Here is a 24,834-nt window from a genome sequence, read left to right on the forward strand (position 1 = left end):
ATGTGTGATAACATGTAGAATTTCATGCAAACGGACATGGTGACAAGCTGTGCCAAGGGTGCAGAGGACTTTAGCCTCAGAACTGCAGCAGTGCCTCCTCCACAGAGTAGCAAATAGCTCTTTCTGTTCAGTGTGGTGGCTGGCTGGGTGTGGAGCACTGTGGCAGCACATAGTCATAAGGATCTGGGGTCCTGCCAGTGCTTTTTGCAAAGGCTGAAGAAGCTGAGTGACAGGGGAAGGGACCAGAGGTGGGCTGCAGCTCCTGCAGCAAATCAGGTGCAGAGCACTTCACTGGGGAGTGGTGAGGAGGAAGAAGAGGGGCAGTGGCTGCTCATTGCTTGGGTTCCACACTGACAACTTTTCTTCTCTCCAGAAACACTGCAGTTTTGAGATGTTATTGCCACCACTTCTTACATGTTTCTGAAGACTGTTTAGAGGTGGATCTAGCAGTGTTAGGTAAAAGGCTGGACTCAATGATTAATTAGAGGCCTTTTTGAACCTTAATGATTCTAACCAGGATGGCAAGTCTATCCCCAGTTTCCCTCTTGAGCTCTTTCATGTGCTGAAGGACGAAAGCATGTTCCTGGGCCTTTGCTGATCTGCTGCTGCAAAGCAATCTATCTTTTAGCAGGGACGCTGCATGGGGCCAGTTACCTACTCAATTACTCATCTCTGCCTGGGAGGGTTTAGGGAGTGCTGATGAACCCTGGTTAGTGATCACGTTACCAGTTCTGCAGGTAGTGCCCTCCCTTTTTTTGGATGACAGAACAAAAAAACTGTACATTGACAAAATCTAAAGGAATTTAGCAAGTGCCTTCCTCTGGTGATTCCCAGAAAGGTGCTTCCTGCTATCCTGCAGAACTGGAAAAACACATACTCATGCACTGGTCCTGATGCACAGTTGGAGAGGTCTCAGCAAACATTTCATTATCCCACTTTATATCTGCAGCTCATGGATTACTGCATCCATAAAACTGTCATGCCCTCAGGCTCAGATATTTTGTGATGGCAAGAAAGGGTCCACGGTCTGTGCTTTGTAATTTAGGTTTTGCATAAATAATTTTATTGCAGCCTGCTACACTGACTCAAAAAACACAGCTGAATTCATCAAGGTCAAGGCATTTACTTTCCATAGCCAGAGGTACATGGAGGAAGAGATATGTGACCAGCACCTGGTTGACCACCCTGGGCATGGCAGCCAAGAGGGTCATTGACAGCTGGCTGACACATCAGCAGCCTTTGTCAGGAGATTATGTGAGCTGGGCACAAACTCACATGCTCAGCTCCCAGACCTGCCACTCCCCATTGCTGCTACATGACTCACAGGCAGCTCAAAACCTTCCCTGATAAGGGATTTGCAGAAACAAAAAGCAATACAGTAAACAGGGAGTAATAGGATAATAAAAAAAGAAAAACCTTCAAGAAGAGCCAAAATAAAAATTTCCAAACATTTATTAATCAAACCAGACAGTGTGAAGGCGTAAAATCTGGCACTGATGTTCTGTGTGAATCGCTGCATTTCTAGCACTGTGTGTCCTCCTGAACCAAGACTGCAAGTCTCTGCTCTTCACTAGAGCTGAGCATATGATCCTTAAGGATGCAGAGGAAAATGGAGAGCTGTGCTTGGAGGGTTTCCACCTAAACAATGAGGAAAAGGGCAGCCATAGACCTGAGTAAGCTGACCAGGAGAAAAGCTGGGGCGAAAGAAGCCTTTTTGCCAACTGCACTCCCAGTTATTTAGCCTGCAGATGTAGCTGGGGAGAGGGTGAGCAGTGTGTAGGGCGAATGCAAGCTCATGTCCACTCAAGGTAATTCATTTTCTCATTACTGAGAAGTATGATGCACATGTTGGCAGTGTGTGTCCTGCAGGCACTGGTTTCAGGTGTCCCCTGACAGGGCTGCTTGCTGCAAAGCAAAGACATGGAATGCATGGACAATGTCCATGCTGACCGGACATGGAATGACTCTGTGACCTGCTTATCAGCCTCAAGTCATTTCAATGTGGCAGAGATTGGCTCCCTTACACTACTGTTCCAACCTCAGAAGCTGAAAAAGCCCAGGAAAAACTCAGCTCCACCTCCAGTCTGGGCTGGGGTGGCAGGTAAAAAGAGTGTCTGCATGAAGTAGGCCGGGATTGCGAGGATCTGTGCAAGCAGAGGCAACATCTGGTCAGCAGCTGCAGCGTGGCTGAGGCCAGCATGGCACGGTGCACACAGGTGAACGCTGAGAGCAGAGCAGAGTGACCAGCAGCCACACCACTGCAGCACTGGGGTGCACATACACACACAGGCATGGCTGGGGCAGAGCTTGCTCTGCTGGGCCATTGCTTCTGATGCTGTACAGTCCAGCTGTGATCCCAGAAGGAATGGGTGCCATCGGAGCCAAGAGGTGTAGGCACCAGCCGCCACTGGCCCATGCAGCTTTGACAATGCTGGCACCCATCTTCCAACTGCTTCTCCCCCTTGCTTCAGGTTCTCAGCCTGTCTGTCTGCAAAGGAAAAGCCTGTCTCCAAAGCAGGACTTCCTGCCCCATGAGCTGATTCTTTTCTTCCCCAGCCTGATCCCTTCTCCAGCAACAGCTGAAATTGCCAGAGAGAACAAGCAGGGTCTCACAGGGCAGCAGCAAACTTGCTTTATCCTTCCTGCAAAGCTACCATCAGCTAGAGCTGTTTCAAAATGCAGGCTCTGCTGACCTCTAGGGGACTGCTACAAACCCAAAACCATAAAGGCTTCAAAGCTCATGGCACAGCCCTTCTTCACAGGCTCCTCAGGAGCCCTGCACTGGGGATAACACAGCTCATACGACCCACTCCTGGTCTCCTTAGCACTACTAGGAGCTGTAAGTAAAACCTTGGCTCCAACACTGCATCTTCCATCTCACTCTTATGGCAGCAATGCCTCAAGAAATGTGTACAAGAAAGGTGAGGTTGTTGGGGAGGTATTACCTGCTGTCAGACTGCCTCATGTAATTGCTGTTTTTCAGCATAGAGAAGCACGCTGGGAGTTTGGGGCTTTCAATATCAGTTTGTCTAATAAAAGGTATAAAAGCCTTGCCTTGGTGTCACAAGTACAGCACTACTTGGTGAAAACCATGGATGCATACATCTAGGCATTGGAAATAAAAGTTAAATGTGCTTTTTTTAGGGCATTTCATCACTCAGTAAACAAGTGGCAGAAGCAAGAGTCTTGTCACAGAGTAGAAGGAATGTGAAGAAAACGTAAAATCTGATGTGCTCCTTAAAACAGCACATGGTGCTGCTAAAGGCAGTAACAGCATTTCCCAGCTGGCTGATTGAGGACAGCTGTGGTGGGGAACACAGCATTTGGCAGGAGCCACCAGAGGCAGCACATACTGTGTACCTCTAATGGACCTGTTCTTGATACAAAGCCAAAGCCTATCACAGCCCTAGAGTATCCTAATTTCTTGATCTGGAGAAGGTGTGACATGACATAACTTTGGAGAGCTGGAGTGTGGAAAGACTTGAGCTGGGAAAAAACCTGTGCACATGGCAGTGCCCCCAGCTGAAGCTGCCACCTTATAGGGCAGCTCCCCACCACAGCAGGACAGATGGCTGTCCCTGGGCTGAGGTCCATGTTAACAGACAGCTGATGTCTAAATCATTTAAATTCACTTGACTTTCTGACACAGGCAGAAGCCCATCCAGCTGAGAGGGCAGCAGGCTCCAAGCAGTTGAAGAGATGCTTGGGAACAGCACTGCTTCTGCAAGGGCAGCTGTATCTGTAACCAGAGCCTAAGTGTCCCAGTGGCTTCCATCATATACAAAGGTCTCTCAAGAGGCTGTAGGGCCTGTGCTGTCGGGATCATGCTCCAACACGAGGGAGGCAGTCCTGGCAGGCACTCCACCAGCCACAGGAATGACTTTATAGGCAGCACTTGGGGTTCTGGGCACATCAGAGGACATGTAATTTGTGTGCTCCTACTCAGTGCTCATCCCCTGGGAAGTGTCAAAAATACAAGGCAAGTGCTAAGTTAAAGCAATTCCTCTTCCACGGGCTGGAAGATGTCAACCCACAGAAGCTCAAGACAAAAGGTAACAACTGACTTGACTCTTTCAACTAAATCAAGGTGAGAAGATGTCAAAGTGGCAATTAAGAGTGAAGTGTTTAAAGAGACAAATGATTTGAACAGAATCACCATTTTCATTTCAGCATCATTACATGTCTCTTAATTAGAACAGATGTCTTCCTGTTCTGTGCAAAACAGAAAAGGACCTGCGAGGTCTGAAATACTGGCTCAAACACAAATACTACCACCAATTCCTGGCTTCTGACAGCAAATCCACTGCCTCAGACTGTTCCAAACCAAACCACCTGATGATTCGGGGTCCATCAGCGCTGGCTTTGCAGTGCCCAAAGCTCAGATGACATAATTTTCTCCTCCTTACACATATAAACACTGTGTTATCCTACCATGCACCAGCAGTGCCCATGGAAGTCAAGCCTGTTTCACATACATTGTAGCTGTGTTTTAGCCCCCTCAGATTCACAACTGAGTTGATTTTGCTCACAGAGAGAAGACACCATCAGTCATCAAAGTTTGGTAAGCTCTTTAATGGGAAGCTCGTGGTGTAATGACACTGCTGGATTTGACACCTTGGTGGTGGACGAGTAAGGAGGATCAGAAGGCAGGCAGTGCTCCACTGAAGGCTTACACCTTTGAAAGTGCTGAACAAAAGGGTAACTTCTTTTGCTGACTCCTTTCACAGCTTAATAGTCCCAAAGACAGAGAGGTCTTCCAGCCAGAAGAATGGTGGAAACCACACCCAAGACAGCCTTGGAATGGCATGGCACAAAATTATTTCTGCTTGGTGTGTTGAGGGCTGACTTGTCCCTGCATTAGTAAAGGAAAACTTGACAAAAGAATTACATTGACTGAAATCCAGAGCTGACACTTCTACCACCCCTAAAGATGAAAGCTTCCTTTACATGCAGTGTTACCACAGATCTTTGCCTACATGAGCAACAGCATGTTGGTACAGAAACGGAATTTTAAAATTCAATGTATTTTACATGAAACCAGTAAGCTTCATTATAGTCAGCAATAACTAGTTCAAAGAAGTTTGGTTTTTTTTCTTGTAGACAAATGAAGACCCTTTTTGTTAATCTGGTTTGGGTTTTTTTTTAATGTCCAAGCTCGCACTGACAGTGCAGTGCTAAGCAGCTCTGTAAAAAATGGGGTTTGCAATAATGCAGATGTGCCTTTAGGGGCTGTCTTTCTTTAAGAAAAAAAAAATCAGCAATGAGAAAAAAGTCAAACACAGATAATGTAAAAGACAATTTGGCTCACTGAACAAATAAATGTGGTTAAGTGAAGAGGTTTCCTCTGCCGACCTGCCACAGACTTCAGACACCACAGCGCAACTAAGTCTCAGAAGTCCAATAAAACCCCAAAGTGACAGGGTCTGCCCTCTAAGGACCAAATTTGAGGACTCTATTTAAATATCTGCATTGGAAGTGATGTCCCCTGAGCCTTCAGCTCCATGGTTACCCTGCAAGGACAACCTCAAGTCCAGCCTGTTACAGGGTCTAGGAGTTGCTGCCCTGAGTCACTCCTGCCTGGCTCTCACACAAAGCTTTCCCAGCTGCAGCTGCAGAGACAGGCTGCTGCGGAGGAGGGGAGGTCCTGCCAGAATTAAACACATAAAACAAAGCATTTGCCTCTGCTCAGCAATTTACAGAAAGGGGCATCCAGCTAATGCCCCTGAAGGGATCTTTCCCAATTTCCCATGTCCTCTGGCCAGACTGAAAACAGCCAGCAGAGAAAGAGACCTCCCAGTGACCAAGGCAACCAGACAAGTCTCATTTTCTGGATGTCCAACCTGGAGAGTCACAATGGTTATGATTTTCAGAGACTGGATTATCTGGCTAGACATAACTGCTTGTGAAAAGATACTGGATTTGGCACATGAATGACTGCTGTCTTCTGCACAACCCCTGTCTGGCATGGACCACCCAAGGGTCCTCAAGGGATAACACATCTCCCATGCCACCTCATTCTCCTGTACAGAAAGGACAGTGTGACTCACACTGTGCTGAACTGCAGCTCCACTGATGCACCTGGCTTCGAGCTGTGGGGTGTAAGAGGTGCTTCTCTCCTCCTTCCTATGCTTCCCTTCTTCTGGGAGTGAAAACTTCTGAGAAGAACAGAATGGTAAGGACGGACAGAAGGGAAGTATGGACACAGGGTAAAGATGCAACCTCACCTCCTGCCACTGCTAAAGCTAACACTGAGTAAAACAGGCATAGACATCAGCCCTGGATCCCAGACAAAGATCAGAAAAGATGCTGAAAGAGGCTGGGAACATGTCTTGAATGGCAGCTTTCCAAAACAACGTCCACAATATTATTGCAATCGTTTTTACTGTCACAGTCTCATGTCCCACCTTGCAGAGGAGTAAAGGGCAGGGACCTACTCAGCAATGTTGCAGCAGAAACTCCTCTTCTCTGCCCCCAGCCACCATACCACACAGCACATCTTCCGTGGGACACAGTCACAAGATGCAGCAGCTGACATGCATGAGATTTTCAAAGGCATGGCACTATGCATGGAGGGAAACTTCCTGGAAAAGAGCTGGGAGCAGGGCAGGAGGTGGAGCTGAAGTCTGGTAAGGGCTCAGGTCATCATGCTCAGGGGTGAGCTATTCCCCCCGTTTCTGTGAGATAACACTCTGAACAATTTTCTTCTCTCATAAGCAAGTCCTTTTAAAAAGATGTTACTATGCACCTAAAAAAGGAGCTTCCTGCACCTTGACTGCTGCTCCTACCAGCTCACACAATATCATAATACTGGAGAAAAGGAATAGGCTTTTCAGTTTGCCTTCTCTATCCTTTCCTCCCTCAGCCATCTCAATGCATTAATCAGACAGGAGGACACTAACAGGAAAACACACCTAAGCTCAAGGCCTCAGTAGTGTCTCCAGAGGAGCTTTTTGATAAACTGCATGGGTTCAATATGCAGATACTTGGCAGGATGGCTTTGGCTGTCTCAGAAGTATCAGCATCTATCTCTCTGAATGGGCTTTGCTCACTCTTGCCCCTGCACTTTCACAGTTCTGAAATCTGTCTTTCCATCTGGCATCCCATGTATTTCTCATCACCCAAGCAGCACTCTGCTTACTGCACTCATGCAACTCATATTCAGAAGCACCAGTTCTGCAAGAGGCTCTGCTCTGCTGTATTTATATTTAGTTAGAGCACGAAATGCCCACAAGAAAGGCCGAGGGGAAAGGGAAACCCTTCTGTGTCCTTTCATTACTGGTTTGCTCTGAGGATAGGCAACGATAATGCATATCTCTGTTCACCCACAGACCTAAAGTGCATTTATATATACACTGCTGGACAAATAATACTAACAGTCTTTTTTAGAAAAGGCTTAAGGTGGGACTTTCAAGGGAGTTACCCTGCTCCTGCTAAATTTTTCTGAGGTCTGGAGGCCTGCACTGAATTTTCAGAGTCTGAGACCCACCTAAAGCTCAGGGCAAGGCAATGGCAGAGCTACAAACCCACATCTCACCGAGTACCCAGGTCTGCAAGCATTTATGCATGTGTTGGCAAATCTCGTGTCTCAGTCTGGCAGCCTAGTCACAGGGTCATACTACCCCTGATTAATTACTGAATGGCTACCTACTGCAATATGTGGTAGGAGGGAGGGAAAAATAAAATATGAATGAAATACAAAAACATGCCATAGTACAACCAAACCAGCTCCACACCTCTTGCATCATTTGGCAAGTATGGAAAAGTAACACAGTAATACAGAAATGTATTTGGTCAAAGTAAGGAATCAATATTTTTTGATAAAATACATTCTATATTAATGCTCATTCACATTTATTACATGTAAATTAAATTTTTTATGTATAAAATTCCAGTTTATTCTCAGTGCTGCTTGGTCATGCTTCAGTTCAGGAGCAGGGCTCAACACGTTCGGCTCCTAGCGAAGAGAGACGGAATGAGAGCACTCAGCTGTCTGCAAGACCAAGCCTCACACATACCCTGGTCCTGCAGGTCCTGCCTGAATAAAATCTCTCTGCCTTTAGTGGGAGTTTTGCAGGGGAGAGTGCTGTAGAAGGGCTGGCTGTCCAGCACCTGCAGTCTGTGTGGAAGTCACTCAAATGGCACATGACATTCCAAAGAAAAAGTGAGTTAGTGAATACAGAAAATAACAATAAAATATCTACATAATTTACAGCATTGTTTGCTTGCAACTGTATTAATGCTCAACCACTCATTAACTATTCAATCAATATGCAGGGAAAGGTAGCAGAACACAGTACACATTAAAACCTCCTGCATGCAATTATAAGCACTGGATCTTAGTCTTTCCTCATTTTATGAATTCCTGCTTATCCTGCTGCTACCAGTGCGCAATTCCCACTGAGCCTTGTGGAGTCAATCCCTCACAGCATTTAGGCCAGTCCACATCTCCACCACAGGCCCCTGACACTGTGCAAGGCGCATTCAGCAGCAGGTCCTCAGTTACTACCCATGTCCACCCTGCACCCTCCCCTCTGCTGTGCCAGCACTCTCGGTGCAGCCACACGCTGAGCCAGGTGGTGGGACAGATCCAGCTGGAAGCCTGCCTGTCTGTAAAAGGCAGAGGGTTGTGTCCCAGTCAGGCCATGCTTGCAGCCCAGCTCACTGTGCAGGTGTGTGTGGGGTGCCTGCACTTGCACACTGGGGCCAGCCACCTGCCCATCCAACAAATGAGTGAAGTGCCCAGCAAACCTGAGCAACAGGACTTTGCCTCCAGCTTGCACAACTGTAAATTGCTTGCTTGCACTACAGCAGAGCAGAGGAAAGTCAGCCCCATAAGATCTACTTGTGTGAGTCACAACCCAAGGGTTGGATGCTATGAAGAGGGAAGTTCTTCCAAAGGAAGGCTCTGCTTAAGGTTGTAGCATCTGTCCTAGCTGGAGAGGAAAAAATTTAGGGGCTTAAAGCAGGGATGGAAACCACTGGTCTTACACTTTATTTCAGTAAGCAAAAAGCCTATTGCTGCTATACAGTGTTATACAGTGAACTGCCACAGTTCTCACATCACTAGTCCATAGAAAAGGTGCTGCAACTACCATGTCTATGCCTGCATGCTGAAAGAATGTACAAAGTTGCATTAAGCTCTGTTTTTCTTCCACTTTTTAAAAATATTCTTAAACTCTGACTTTTACAGTGTTGCAGACACTTCTGTGCAGACTCAGGTAACACACATCATCCCAGTTATGGAAGATCTTTGCCACCGACAGAAAATATCATGTGCTATGCATCTGTCAAACCACCATCATAAATGTAAACCATCAAGAAAACTTGCTCTCTTCAGTAACCCTGGAAAAAGAGTCTTTAAAAAATCTATTGAAAAGGAAACATCATTAACAACAGGGTTTTCAAAATAATGCGAGTTATTTATAGGAATTGTCCAAGCATTTTCTCTTTGTTCACTCTTTTTTTATAAAGCTAATTCTGTATAAAAGGGCTTTTGAAGCGTGTGACCTTCGTTTTACAATCTTTAAAAAGTTGGAAAAAAAGGAGTAAATTTAGAAACATTGTTCTTGATTGTGGAAAACAGCTGTATTACAACAGAATTACCTTTGCTTCTTATATTTTCAGTACAAAAGGCAAGTAAATAAAGAGACCCTGCATCTTCACAGTCTGGCACTCATCCAAGTTACTTAGAACTATGTAGAACAGGTAAAAAGTATGAGGGGTCATCTTCTTCATACTAAGACCCTTGCTAAACCCCTTGGGAAACAAGTCCCCTGATAAGTAAAACCTCACTAGATTTTATATCAGCTAAAGCAGTATTTTAGCTCCCCTCCAATAAGGTGTACATGCCCAGACTTGCTCAAAGGCCCAGGAAGAGGTCCAGCATAATTTTAAGAGCCAGGTGCTGGTTGATACCCTTATGGCTTCAGTGTTAAGTTGCACTCAAGTTGCACTCAAGGAAGATCCCGGAAACTATAGGCCTGTCAGTCTTACTTCAGTGCCCAGTAAAATAATGGAAAATATTATTCTGGAAGGTATATAAAAACACCTGGAGTACAGTGCAGTCACTGGTCACAGCCAGCATGGCTTCATGAAGGCAAAGTCCTGCTTGTCGAACCTGACTTCCTTTTATGACAAGGTAATCCACCTGGCTGATCAAGGGAAGCAAGTTGATGCCATATATTTGGAGTTCAGTAAAGCTTTTGATACTATATCAAAAGTATCCTTCTTACCAAAATGTCCAGCACACAGTTGGATAAACATATCATGGGATGGGTCAGTAACTGGTTCACAGGATGGGCAACCAAGGGTTACAGTGAATAGGGTGGCATCAGACTGGTGATCTGTCACCAGTGGAGTTCCACAGGGCTCCATCCTTGGCCCTGTGCTCTTCAATATCTCATTAACAACCAGGACACAGGACCTGAAGGAATACTAAGTTTGTTGATGACACTAAACTGGGAGGAGCTGTCAACTCTCTTGAGGGCAGAGAGGCCCTGCAGAAAATCCCTGACAAATCAGAGATGGGCAATCACTAACTGTGCGAAGTTGAACAGGGGCAAGTGCTGGATTCTGCCCTAGTTGTGTGTAAAGACCAGGGAATGAGAGGCTGGAGAGCAGCGCTGCACAAAGAGACCTGGGATCCTGGTTGATGGCAAGTTGAACATGAATCAGCAGTGCCCTGGCAGCCAGGAGGGCCAAGTGTGTCCTGGGGGGCATCAGGGACAGTATTGCCAGCCAGGCAAGGGAGGGGATTGTCCTGTCCTGCTCTGCTCTGCTCTGCACTGGGGCAACCTCACCTCAAGTGCTCGGGGCAGTTTTGGGAGCCACAATGTAAAGAAGACATTTAACTATTAGAGAGTGTCCAGAGGAGGGCAACAAGGATGGTGAAGCGTCTAAAAGGGAAGCCTGGTGAGGAGTGGCTGAGGTCACTTGGTTTGTTCAGCCTGGAGGAGACTGAGGGGAGACCTCATTGTGGTCTTCAGCATCCTCAGGAGGGGAAGAGGAGGGGCAGCTACACATTTCCTCCCTCTTGTGACCAGTGACAGGATCCAAGAGAATGGCCTGAAGATGTCAGGGGAGGTTTAGGTTGGTTGTCAGGAAAGGTTCCTCACCCAGAGGGTGGCTGGGCACCTGAACAGGCTCCCCAGAGAAGTGGTCACAGCACAAACCTGGCAGAGTTCAAGAAGCATTTGGACATTCTCAGGCACACTCAGGGTGCCCTGCACAGGGCCAAGAGTTGGACTCAAGGATCCTGATGGGTCTCTTCTAGCTCAGCATATTCTATGATTCCATGATTCTAATGAACAATGCCACGAGGTTTGAGTAATAATTTGGCAGTGTATCAAAACCAGCAAAGCTTAAAGTTAGTTGTCATGCAGAAGTGGGATAGTTGACAGCGATTTTTTACTTATTTTGTAAGAAAGCAGCACTTGCCTTTGGATCACATGGTATCAAAGTACCAGGGCTGGTCATAATGTGTGCTGCTGGTGTCAGTTATTCCCAGGTATTAATTCAGCACTTGGAAACTCAGGTGTCAGTGAAATGACATCAGTATATCTGACATCCCCTGGATTTCCTACTTCCCACTATTTTTTGTTAAGCCTTCATATGCACTTCTGCAGCACCAACAACTACTAAACTACTGTTTTTCAGGAGAAGTCTCTCCACGTTTGGTACTTTGTCAAAAACCTATAGCTGTTGAACTAAAAAGAAAAGCGCAGGTGGTGTTTGCTCTCTGCGCTGGTTTCCTTGGAAAGGTCACGGGTGAGGACTTGGCACTCTCCCCACACGCCTCCTACATTCTCAGTACTCTACATTCATGTCAGCAAACACTACTCTCGAACACAAATCGAAGAGACAAGTCAGCGACAAAACTACTTCTAGACTGATAACGGCAGAATGCTACCAAGACAATTCCATAGAAAACCCACTGAAGCAGGAGCAAAATTCAGGTCACTTCTTAGCAAAGCTCATCACGGATTATTATTATTTTTTTTTTAAACCATGTTTTGTAAAACTTTTATCTTGGCAGCCAGATATCCCCTTGTGATGTGCTAATTCAAACAGGCTAACGTGGGACCACCTGACCCCACCTGGTACCAAAGGCTTCCAAATTTTTTTATAGCGTCTCAGAAAATCACTGCTGACTGACACCCATCTGTTGGTGATCGGCTTCTGGCTCCTCTTCTTCCACATCTGCGTTATATTCTTCAAATGCATCATCATCAACATCTGGAAGCCCAAGTAACTACAAAGAAGAGAAAATACTGTGTAACAGTAAATTACCCACTCGTGCAGCTTTGCTGCAAATCTTCACACAAATCCTATGTGCACTTCTTAAAAACCTCAAATCTTGGAATAACAGTACTGCATAATGATCTTGACTCTCTTTCTCTCCCTCCTGGGATATAGAAAGATTTGAAAATGCATCCTCACACCAAATTAAGCGCTCAGAGACCGGAAGATAAATAAAACCAAAACAAAGCACTTGCAAAAAGCTTCACATTCTTCCCTGAGGTCACATTATGAATTGTTGAGTGTTTAGACTTGGCAGTGGTTTAACTTCAGAAAGAACCATGATAATACTCTAGCAGTAGTTGTCTTAGTTTAAGTTTTTTCATCAGCCCTATAAAAGCAAAGGAGAAAACATCCTCATGAAGGACTGCCTAGTGTGGAATAGACAAGAAGTCCCTAAAAATCCAAAGAACCTGCCATGTTCTTGGGAACCAAATGCTGTTCTTAAAGCCTTCACTCCATCACACCAGATAAAGCCTTGCCTGCTGTGTGAAGCCCTTGCAGTAAGAATTACTGTGTATTCCACTGAAATACTGTCCCTTTAAACTGCTGCAAATTAGATTTGGGCTTGCAAGGAACTGCCATCTCGCTTGGATAATGTTTGGATGCCTCCACCTGATGGCTCCAACCACTGCAATGTCACCTCTCCAGTACAGGAAAAGGAGCAAACAGCCATATTTGAACTTCTCCCCTCTCCCAAAAAAGATTGCCACGCCAACAGAAGTCAGGAAGACAGATAAACTAAGTAACAGTCAAAAATAACACATCTGTTGTGGAAATCTCAGATTCCTCCACTAACAGCTATTAACAGCCACAAAGCAAAATCATAGGCCCAGCATTACTGAGAATACCATGTATTTAGCTTGCCAGGGCTGGAAGAGCAGCACAGATGCATGTAACACCCTCTTTGGAGAGTGATGCAGCTGTTAGCTCTTGAAAGAGGCAAAGCTCAGAAAAATCGTGAGGAGGGTGACACTCTTTAGGTGAGAGCATGGAAATGAGAAGGCTGCAATGAGGCAGATTTTCAGGGACTTTAATTCAGTCTGTGATCAACATTCAAAATTATTCAGTGGACATAAATACAAGGTATAGAATTAGCTTCTGGGTGCAATGAAGCTTGTATTCCTCACTGCCACTGGGAGAAAACCAGATTTTTAGTTACAGGCTTTCTTCAGCAGGGAAATGGAAGGAGAATTTGCTGACTAAATCCCCTCCTTCGCATTTTAAAAATACTTACAGGGAGACCCCAAATGGAAAACGTTTTTGTTTTCTGAGCAGAACAAAGTAATTTTTCCTCTGCACACATATTTTTCAAATCAAATGCTTAACTGAACATGAACTGCTCAGTTCATTTTCAGGATGCGGGGGTTTTATTTCGTGTTGAAGCTCAAATTAAAATACTCAGTTTTCAAAAGGAAAAATCAAGGACTGTTTCCAGACCTTCTTATATACCAGTATTATTTTTGATAAACTAATCTGGTATATTCAAATTAGATGTGAGTGTTGTACTCCTGTTTGTATCACCTGGCAGAAAGAGTTTTGATTGCATTTTTTTTCCCCACCTCTGGTCATAATTCCTTTTTGATTTGCAAGGAAATGAGTCACATGAATCTTCATTTTATGGGATACTGTACTGCAAAATTAGCATGGAATACACAACATGCACCACAAGAACTCCAAACACACACACAATCCCAAAGGATGGGGAGTACATCCTGCTTTTCACACATCCTCTCTCTCTTCACCATCAGGAAATCCAGCTTCTCTTTCCCCTGAGCAGCGTAAATCAGAGGGAGCAGTGTAAATCAGAGTGATGCTGTAGACTTTAGTGGTTTCACAGAGGAAGAATGGGGGTGGGGTGGGATGGAATGGGATTCTTCTCCAAGGGAGATGCAGTTTTATTCTCTGACAGACACTTTATGACCCTTCAAGTCACCAAGGACCTCAACCATGCAGGTCTTGCTTTTAGGTGTCACATCCTGTTGCTTCCCACAGGATTATGGTGGTCCCTCACTGCTGTTAACCCCTTACTGCTCCCTGGACTGCAGTGACAAATCAGCCCACACCTTCAGGTCCAAAGCACAGGAAGCTCTACAAACATTGGGACAAAACAGAAGGAGGGTACATAAAAGGTAAGGACAAAGTAAGATGATGAAGATGGCCTGGGCTGATCCTAGATTGACTCCCACCATGTCTTCTTTCCCACACACTAGTTTCTGCTTCTAGTCCATAGCTGCTATTTTGAAGTATCAGCTATGCAGCAGACTTGAAAGAACTTAACTGCAGAGGAAAACAAGGAGAAAAGACATAAAACAGAAAACTGTTGTAGGAAGAGAGAGCTGATTCATCACCAGAAAACTCAAGGGGAACCAAAACTGCCGGGCAGGGATGCATGGCTAGGAGAAGGTCAGAGGCATGGTGAGGAGGGAAGAAGGGAGGATAACAACCAGCAGCATTGCCTGAACGACAGCTATTTATTTCTGCTGGCCAAACTACCCATCGGGAGGTAAAGGAGAGGTCACGGGGACACACATGAATACAATGAATATGGAATAAATGGCTTTCACACTGCAGACTCCCCACTTCACATGTAGGTTTTCCAGGCTGAAGATGAGCTCAGTGTAGGACCCTTGGAATCTGCTGCTGAATTGTATGACTCATGCCTTGGTTTCCTGCAAACTTTGCCAGTTGGTGTCATGTCCGTCAGGCATTTCTTATATTTGTCTTTCTTAACCCTTCCAAAGTACCCTGATTTTACAAATAACCTCACAGTTACTAACTCACGGAAGCAGAGTGACACTGTCCCCTGCCAAAAGCTGGCACACAAGAACACTGAAAAATAAACCACGTACAAGACTGAACTTTAGCAGTCCATGTGATGCTACACTAGAGATAGCACAGTTCTGTTGAATCCCTGTGGGAAGGACTATGTCTCCGGACAGATATGCTTGAAAGCACCAGCATGGGCACCTCCTAGCACCAGAGCATGGCATCTCTGAGAGGTGAAAACATAGGAGGAGAAGGGATGCTCTGCGGCAAAAAAACAGTATCTGAGCCCAGTGCTATTGGTTGATATCATGTACCTTTGTGGTGTCTGGCACTTCTGGATGCTCCCTGAAGAAGTGGATAATAAGACAAATAAAGTTTTGTGGAAACTGACCCAAGAAAGCAGTAATGGGTAGAGACAACATGCCCCTCACCACCTTCAATAAAGAAACACCTTGAGAGGTGTGGATAGTTGTTGCAGGCAAACGAGCACTTTTTAAAAGCCTCATCTAATTAAATATCCCGCTTGGCACTGTGTTTAGGCACATAAAACACTAGGGAGAGATGCCTGAGAGCAGTGAGGGACAGTGAGCAGACCTAGACCACCCTCACTGCCTTCTGTGCCCAGGGAAGACTGGGCAAGAGGGAATTTTCTGTCTCTCACTGAGAGGGATGCCAGCTGCTGGTCATTCATATTCTCACTGTCTCCAAAACACAGGGCCCAGCAGCATGAGAAGCCAGTCCTTTCCCACTCCACAGCCCCAGGGCAAGCTCATGGAGACATGGCTGGGCTGTTATCACGAACATGCAGAGCAGGGCTGAGCTGAGTTACCGGAAAAAGTTGTTTTTGGAGCCCTCAGTTATGGGAAGGCAGATGCTCATGCTGTGCAAAACGGCATGGAAAGCTGCAGATGCACTGCCACTGTTTTCTTCTAAATATTTCCCTTCAAAGGACTTCAACAAAGAATTTCAGAACTGTCTAATAATCACAGATGTCTACTGGGAATACCAAAATGGAGAAGACTTTCAGAAGGTCCTTTACAGTGCTTATCAAGAACCTGCTAAAAACCTGGTCCACAGTGTCCCAGACTGGGAGCCAGAGCCACCAAATACTTCAGAAAAGCCCAGTCTGACCTTCAGTTGCAGTTTTTTCCTGAACTGCCATTTTTCACACTGGAGTTTGACACACTGGTCTCTGTCAGCTGATTTGCTGCGACAGAGGAGAAGAAATGCCCTGCAAATGCACTGTTGCCTTGAAGCTGACAGCAAGGTGGTCTCATTAGTAAAATGGGTCCAGTTCAGAAAGGACAGGAGACAGTACGAAGTGATGCCAAGGAAATAATTTCCCAATCTCAAAGAAAAGTGGTTTTGTTTTGGAAAAGGCCTGAGGGTACAAAATATCTACTGTAACATCATTCAATTTTTAAAATCTTTCCATGTATGTGCTATTTTTAATAGTTACTTTTAGGAAAAAAATACATTCCTTGATTAGACCTGTCTACACACAGCCATTCCTCAAAGGATAAACCCTTATGCTGAGGCAAATCTCTCAATACTGGGTGAAAGGAGAATCTGAGAAACCTAATATCTGTGGTACAAGAAAATGAAGAGGTACTTGATTACAGTCTGAAAGAGGTTTCTGACAACTGAGGACATAGTTTTTGTGCAAACAAAAGCAAAATGAAATTCAACAGCTAGGAAGCAAAACGAAAAAAATGCAGATTGTAAACAAAAGAGCCATAACTAGCTTGAGAAGAAAAAGTGCCCAGCAGTGTTGTATCCTTTAAGTCACCTGAAGACTACATCAGTTGGTGTCTTTGGAAAAGACACATTCTAGTTCAACCTTATTTTATATGGTCAGCTGTGGGAATCATGAGGTGAAATGTGATGTATTAATGAAGGGCTCAGGATACACGAGCATAATTGTTCCCCTGACTTTCAACCTTTTCATTCTAAAGAGTAGCTCAACTTGGCTTGACTGAAGTAAACTTCTCAGTAACTTAAGTTATGCTGGAATAAATGCAGTTCAAATGAAATAAGTAATCTGCACCAATTTAATTAAGTCTTTTTTAAGCCCTCCTTAGTTAAACCAATGGAAGTTCCTCATCAAAGGCACAGCTTCCCTGAGCAGGAAAAGACAGCTCTGAAGATCTTAGAGCCCAATATTGTTCCAGAAAACATACTTATATTTTTTGCATGTTTTCACAATTACAAGCAGCTGTAGTGACAGATCAGATTTCCAGCCCTTTCTAAGAAAAGTGTGCATCTGTTCTATTTATTTCTAGCCTCTCAAAGGATTCTTTAAAATGATGCTCTTTTATGTCGACCAGCTGTGGTGATCTGTGCAAGGGTGTAACACAGGGAGGGCCAGTGTTTTCCTATCAGTGCTCCAGGCCCTCCCTTTTGCACTAAATACTTGGGATACATCTCCAGTCTTCTCAGTGAGTCAGCCAGAAAAAGACAGGAGGGGAAAGTTGAGTATAAAAACGTGCATTGGTGAACTTTCTCATGGACATGACAGGAGAATGGCTCTGGCTACAAACCTTCCCCTGCTCTGCACCAAGCCCTTAGCCAGCCCTAAACATTCAAAAGGAGCATTTGGCAAAAAATAAGGACAATGGCTAGCTTAAGATACCTCACCCTGATGAAATCCTGGTTTTGACACAAATCTTAGTATTAAACAAGGACGGAGAAAGCTGAGTAGCAGCAAAACAGAAAAATACAGGCCCCCTTCTCACAAAACCCAGCTTCTCTTCCAACTTCCTCTCAAGCAGTGACCAAACCAGTGTGTGCAAATACCAAATGGCAACCATCCTAATAACAAAATCTGCATCACTTGAGGGAAAAAAACTCCAATCATAAAAAAAAATTAACCACCCTGAGGAGAGACTGTACTTCCAGTTTCCCAGAGGTTTACCCTTGCTGTTCATATCCTTGCAAAACTCTCCAATTCCAGTGCCAGGAACCAACTCTGCCACAAAGTCCCGCGGCGCTGACTCGTATCCCGTTCCTTGGAGTCAGTGCTGCATCAGCAGGACACGAGCCCCTGCCTGCTGCCACCAGCTGACACATCAGTTGGCCTGCCATCCCGCACGGGAATCTCATCCTCTCGAGCACACATTTGGAAATAAAAAGGCAGCTGACTTTCAAGAAACAATTTCCAATTGCCTGATGCTAACTTATGTGCTAACACTCCTGTACCCAGGGAGCTAACTGGAGATGTAAATCTCTGGAGAAGAAAAAACAGCTTGCTCTACCCAGTGCTGTCCTATTAAAAGTCACAGCTAACTGTTAATGTTTAGAAGGGGAAAAAAAGCACTTACAGGCCTGAAGGATTTGAAGACTTTTTCCAATATTTCATGGAGTGTCTTTTTCCCACAGGAGGAGATGTAGTCCTGTGCGAGCTGCAGAAAAGGTAAGCAGTCCTCACTTTCGCTCCACACGTGCTGAAAGCCAACAGCAACACAAGAAAGGAAAGGCATTAACAGGAATTCACGCCAATCTTTCCATGTGATTTTATAAGGTGACATGTTGTAAACATCTGCCAAAGTACACCGAGCCTCCTGCAGTTCAGACCCGCCCTGGGGACAGGCATTGCAGGCTCTTTCAGAAGCCATGTTTCTCAGAAGAAACCTGGATTTTATTAACATGATGCATCAGAAATCAGGGAAATTGATCCAGAAACAGAAATGCCTCATGGTTGCACCAGCCATGAAGTGTACACGCACATGGCGCGGACACATTTTACCTATAAAGGTGCTTTTGTTCAACATCAGCCCTGCTCAGACCTGGAAGTCATGCTGGGTTTTCTCTTTTTCTGCATCATCTGCTGCAGTGAAGCCCTCAGGAAGAGCTAAAGCATCTCTTTGTCTTCTGGCATTAGTGCAAATATGATGCGACCCTGGAGGTGGAATTTGATGTGTAATTCTCTCGACGATGCAGAAGAAAAGATGCAAAATCTGCCTGCAGGCTAGACTCAGAGCCAAGGAGAGATGTTTGGGCACTCACAGCATCCTGACACTTTGAGCTTCCCACCCTGTTTTGAGATTTACTCCTCCTGGAACACAATCTTCTCTTCCCAGGCAGGCACATTTAAACCCACTTGAGACCCTCGTGTCTTATTCCTGCTCGGGAGATATTGGTTCCCCAGCCTTACACTCAAAGCCTCTCTCAAAACTGGTGTTTATTCTGCTGCTAGGAGGTTGTTTGAAACAGAGCTGGCAAGCGATGGAGGGAGCACCCAGACAACAATGCTTCCTGTTCCCAAGGGCACAAGCTAATGCATCATCTTAAACACCTTCTGTTTGAAAACTTGGTGCATGGGACTGTCTTAGGCAGCCTGCCACACTGAGGAGTGCAATACTGCCAAATTGGTTTGAGACACTTGTACCTCTCTTTTTGCACAGCAGCTCTTTTCCCCAAAGTGTCTTTTTACTTGCTATAAACAGCAGGCTATGCTTAAACAAGGAAAGAGAAGGATCTCTCCAAAGCTTAACTAACATTCAGGGAAAGACTCAAAACGACAGATGTTTCAATCCCTAGCGTAAGACTTGCATATTGCCTTCCTCTTCAGCAGTGAGTACCTGCCAGGGATGCAGTTTTGCACTTAACAAAAGAAAACAGTACTTAACATCACCTAAACTGCACCTTTAAGATAAAACCTGTAACTGCTTTGCTATGAACCTCACTTGACCTACATTTTCTTTGCTGCTTGTTGCACTTTACAAGCATAAACATAGTGAAATGTTTTGTTATGAAAAGAGCCCTGCATTACTGAGTAGGTTCTGCTCTTTCAATATAACCAGAGTCATGTCTTAACCATTCTGGCAATAAAAATAAGTTCTTTACAGTCTTGCCAACTCTCAAACACACATACCACAAGTCTCATGATGCTTCATGCCATCTTAAGAGTCATGGGCCTTGTAATCCTATAAATATACAACTAAACCTCAGCTTCTGTTTATATAAAAAAAGCAGAAAAAAGTCTGCACTTTGTGATTCCTATGGCCTAAAAAGGCAGAACGTACATGAAGTGAACTGAAATGAGCCCTCTTCAAAATATCAAATGAACACTTCCAAATCACATTTTAAAATCAGCCTTTGGAGAAGGTTTTGGAGGTCTGGCCCATGATTTCTTCATACTTGGGGTTAGCAATAACTGTTTAGCTACTCCTAAACTTCAGAGCTGAATGTTGCAGCTTGGCAATTCCTGGCTTGTGCCAAACCTGTTGCAATTGTTTATATATATAAAACAATTATGACTGCCGAGATCCTCATTCTTGTTTAAATTGTGGCTTCTTTTGACTACCAGAGCTATACACAGGAGCTTCCACATAAATGAAAGTCAGGGCCTGCCCTTTAATAAATCATTGCTGGTTCATTCCCCAGGGCAAGTTAACCCCATGTTGTCCTATCGTGTTTTTACAATCTCTTTTCAAGCTGCAGCACATTTTAGACACCAGTGTGAATAGCAGTAGGCAGAGGAAGATGACCTAACACAAGAGGAAAACCTAAGAGAATAACCTGATCACTGGGGTTTTGAGGATATTTTTTGCATAGCATCAGAGGACAATTAGCAAGTAACAATTCCAAAAACCTCCCCATCTGCAGAGGATTTAAAATGTTGACTGTAGCAACAAACGCATTACAAAAAGTTCCATGTGCCATTAGCGCACACATCTCATTCGGAAATGGATTGATTTAATCTTCTCCCTCAAAAACCTCAACCATAATAAAGACCAGGGCTGTAATGCCTGTAGGTTCAGCTGCATCTACAGCTCTCTGTGGTGCTTCAGTGCTGCACCCAGGCAGCGCAGGAACCCTCTCAGCACTGACTCACCCATCTCCAGAGGAACCTGCAAAAGGAATTTCGGCCTTTCAAAATAAAAACAAACGTAATTTCAGGATTCAGCTCCTGCTTAGAAAGTTCAGTAAGGCTGCATAAATGGAGATGCTTTTCCTGGAAAACCCCACGCCTGAGGATCTCTCTGCAGTGGGAGAAGGTGGGTGCTGGCAAACTGGTGGACCACAGTGCTTGGCTCTGGCTGTGCAATTAACAAAATATTAACCTCATCATCAGAGTATGTGTTTTCCAAGCTTGCCCAGTTCTGCTCACAGTTGCTTTGTGTCACTACAAAAGCACACAGCCACTAATTTCCACCTCAGCCGACCTAAGATCATGGTTGAATTATTTAGTTTAGCATCTGCACATAGCACATAGCTGAGGAAATCAATAGGGTTGCATCTGGAGGGGTTTGCTTTCCCTCACACCTTTAGATGACTCAGTGTAGCTGGATGACAGAATCACTTGCTGGCCCACCTTTTCCTAAGCAGCCCACTTGTTGTGCATGACAGCAAAAGTTCTTATTTATGGGGAAAATTTGACTTGCATAAAATACTCAAACCCGCTGACTCTGTTCTGAAATATTTTCAGGAAATCTTGCAGCAAGATGGCATCATATTTTTATTTATTTTATCAGTCACTTTGAATACCAGTAATAACATGGTGACAAAACAAATGACAGACTGTAAGGAATAGCATCTCAACCCTCACTCTCCTTGATTATGGCTATACAAGTCCAATTAATTTCTCGAGAACCTCAGGATCATCAGGAGGTGAATAATACATTGTTCAGCTATCTAAAATGCTGATTTGGAGTTTCAGTGTCCAGGTGGTACTGAAAATGCCAACAAGCATCTACATGGGTCTTCTCTGTCTCTAGCATGGTAAAAGCCTAGCCTAAAGATATCTTTTCAGGAAATGAAAAGTACCAGATTGTTATGATCTGGGATCTCTGATGTTAGACAAAATTCAGTGTTTTTCTCCCCTAGACTGCATCTTGGCAACCTTTCCAAGTTTTTCTCCTCTCCTCTTTCCTTTTAAGTTCATCATGCTCATCATTTCCTCCTTACAAGTGGGTTATCATGGAATTCTCTGGCACCTCCTACATAGCTTTTTAAGTCGCATCATTATGAAATGACGACGTAAAGAAAGAACAAGAATACCAGGCATCAAATGCTTACTAAATGTGAGGCTCCTTTATAAGAGGCACAGGGCGCAAGAAGGCTGTGAAGTGTGTCACTGTGAATTCTGTTTATATTTACTCACTTTCACACTCCACACTGTGTTAAAGGAGCCATGCAACAAGGCTTTAAAGTGCAAATGATAATCAGTCCCTTGGCTTGTATTAAGTCTCCTCAAAATAAACTTTAGCCTGTGATTGCACGCAGAAAGCAAAGTTATAATCTGGAACATTAAAAAAAAAAAGGAAAGTGACTGCAAAAAACCAAGATAATCAAGCTGGGAGCAGAAATTAAGTCCCACAGTTCACTAGGAGAAGGAAACAGGATGCTGGGGAATTATTAGTGCGTCTTAATCATATTAAAGAAACAGCATCTCTTTAAAGAAAAATAATTAAGAATGACACCTATCTGCCTGTCTTAAAAGTATTAGCATTACAACAGTGCCTCAACTAATAAGGCTAGAAAAGACAGAATATGTTTTCATATCACTTCTAGTTTTCCACTGCTTATGTTCCAGATTTGACAGGAATTGGCCCCTTGTTCCATTTTACTAGTGGTGACTGTGGGCAGGGAGTTCTTCCCACACCAACTCTGGAATGAAAATATTTTCAAAAAAATAAAAACAAGGGGAAAATGTGATTTCAAATGCAAAAAAAAAAAAAAAAGGCCAGCATTGGAATAGGGTCTGAAGCTGCCTAAGATAATTTTTGAAGTTGACTAGACTTTGTATGAAAGAGTTAACTCCATTTTTGAGCAGCGTATAAAGAAACAATACATGCATAAAAAATAAATGGACTTTCTTTGCAATTTCCAACATCATTAATGTCCAACCTCAGTTTTAGCCTAGTACTGCACTGGATTCATACGTATTCCTGTTTAGGAGTGCAGCAGGCATGGCCCTTTCTGGGAACGGGCATCTCCAGAGAGCAATGAGCACTGGGGTCTGACAGGCTCAGAGGTGCTGGGAAGACACACGTACAGAGCTATTCCCACAGAGGACTGAGAGAATCCACATCCTGAGACACCCCACTGCTACATCTGAAGGTCTCACGAATCCCTGGACAGATGCATAACTAAAACTCCAGACATCTTCTTTCATAATTCAGCAGGACCATCTACTCGACACAATAAATAAATAAATGTCCTGCTCGCTGGGATCTGTGGTCCTGGAGAAGTCACTCCACTGCTCTTTGTTTCCACGGACCCATCTGTCAAATGGGCTCACTCTGCACTTACCTGTGGAAAAGGGAATTAGCGAACATTTGTCAAGCAAGTGGAGGGATGAAACTTGCTTCGTGAATGGAAGAACCTACCACATTCCTACAATAACGGTGCTAGGAGCTGTTTTGTTAAAATAAGCAAACCAAAATCCTTCCATTGAAGTTAACTGGCGCTTGGCAGCTTACAAACCCCGTGGCGAGGTGCCGCTTTTCCGCGACTCTTCCTGCACTTCTGCTCACCACCGGGAGGGTTTGGCCGAGGGGAAAAGCACCCCCCGACCTTTCCCAAAGACAGGGGTTGCGGTGCCGGAGCCTTTTCCGCACAAACTCGGCGCTGAACTCCGCGAGGGGCGGCGGGCCGGGGGCGCCCGGCCGGCACCTGCACGGATCCCGCGGCGGGCCCGGGGAGCGGCGGGGGGGGCGCGGCCCTCCTGTCATCCTGACTCCATTTTATTCCTGCCCATTCTCCATTTGCCGTGACAGCCCTGCCAGTCCCGCCGTCCCCGCGCCGTGCCCCGGCCCCGGCACCCCGGGAGGATGGCGGGGCCGGGGGGGAAAGCGGCAGCCGCAAGCCCCGCGGGGCGCGGGGCAGGCCGGGGGGCCCGCACCGCTCCCCCCGCCCGCCCGGAGCCCGCGGCCACCCCGGGCCGGGCGATGGGGAAGGGGGGAGGGTGGGGTGTCCCTGCCCGCGGGGCCGCCCCCACCGGCAGCGGACTCCATTTTGCAGATGGTGGGAGGATCCCCCCGGCCCCGCCGCCCTCCATCACCGCATCCCTCCCTCCCGGGCACGGCCCCGTCCTCCGTCCCCCCCGGCGCTCCCCTCCGGCTGCTCCCGCCGGGCTCCGGGGAGCCGCACGGACGGAGCGTCCCGGAGCGGCGCGAGGGCTCCCCGCGCGTCCAGGCACAGGCGCGGGGGGTGCCCCGCACGCCCGTGACCCCCGATCCCCTCACGGGGCACTCACGAAATTGTCGCCGCAGGCGGCCTCCGGGCAGAGCACGTAGAAGGAGACGCCGGGCTCGGCGTAGAAGTCCATGCGCCGCTCCGTCTCCTCGGCGGCGATGAGCTGGAAGGGCGTGCGGGCGCACCACCGCTCCGCCGCCTCCGCCAGCGCCTCGAAAGCCATCGCCGACCCCGCCGCCGCCGCCGCCGCCGCCGCCTCCCGCCCGCGTCCCCCGCGCCGCCCGCGCCTCGCGCCGCCCCGCGCCCGCCCCGCGCGCCGCCCCGCCCGCCCCCCGCGCCGCGCCTCGCGACCCGCGCGCGGCTCCCGGCGCCGGCCCCGCTGGAATTCGCCGCGCACAATTGACGCCTTCTGGCGACTCGGGGGAGAGGGGAAATATAAAAAAAATAGTAAAGGAAAGCCCCACGCAGGAAGGCGCTGTCGGCGAGACCGTGCCTCGCCTCGCCGCTTCCCATCCCTTTTCCCGGGGACTGGGCCGGAATCGCGGCAGCGCCCTTTGTGCTGGATACACGGGTAGCCCCTGCACTGGGTTCTGTGGGAGCCACCCACGAGTGGGCTGTTTTGCTGTC

At 46.1% G+C, this 24,834-nt stretch overlaps 1 protein-coding gene across 3 annotated transcripts; it reads right to left on the reverse strand.

The window, feature by feature from the left end:
• Positions 1-4,547: 4,547 nt before the first annotated feature.
• MTURN (maturin, neural progenitor differentiation regulator homolog) lies at positions 4,548-24,494 on the reverse strand. Of its 3 annotated transcripts, XM_064415852.1 has the most exons (4): positions 24,269-24,487; positions 18,387-18,509; positions 12,096-12,250; positions 4,548-7,954 (listed from the first exon to the last, which is right to left on the reverse strand). In XM_064415852.1, exons 1-3 carry the CDS (start codon positions 24,428-24,430, stop codon positions 12,140-12,142), a joined length of 396 nt encoding a protein of 131 aa, XP_064271922.1. In that variant the 5' UTR covers positions 24,431-24,487; the 3' UTR covers positions 4,548-7,954; positions 12,096-12,139. The 3 variants fall into 3 exon arrangements, with proteins under 3 accessions (XP_064271922.1, XP_064271924.1, XP_064271921.1); XM_064415854.1 differs by lacking the exon at positions 4,548-7,954 and having other exon boundaries at positions 8,970-12,269; positions 24,269-24,494; XM_064415851.1 differs by lacking the exon at positions 4,548-7,954 and having other exon boundaries at positions 8,970-12,250.
• Between the last annotated feature and the right edge of the window lie 340 nt (positions 24,495-24,834).

This window comes from Passer domesticus, chromosome 1 (genome assembly GCF_036417665.1).
Source record: "Passer domesticus isolate bPasDom1 chromosome 1, bPasDom1.hap1, whole genome shotgun sequence".
NCBI lineage: Eukaryota > Metazoa > Chordata > Aves > Passeriformes > Passeridae > Passer > Passer domesticus.

Excerpts from the sequence above, each read along its gene's own strand:
- MTURN (XM_064415852.1), bottom strand. The coding sequence starts at position 24,430 with ATGGCTTTCGAGGCGCTGGCGGAGGCGGCGGAGCGGTGGTGCGCCCGC. Across the intron at positions 18,510-24,268 it reads CCGCCTGCGGCGACAATTTC|CACGTGTGGAGCGAAAGTGA; the intron begins GTGAGTGCCCCG and ends GTTGGCTTTCAG. Across the intron at positions 12,251-18,386 it reads TCTTCAAATCCTTCAGGCCT|TTACTTGGGCTTCCAGATGT; the intron begins GTAAGTGCTTTT and ends TCTTCTTTGTAG.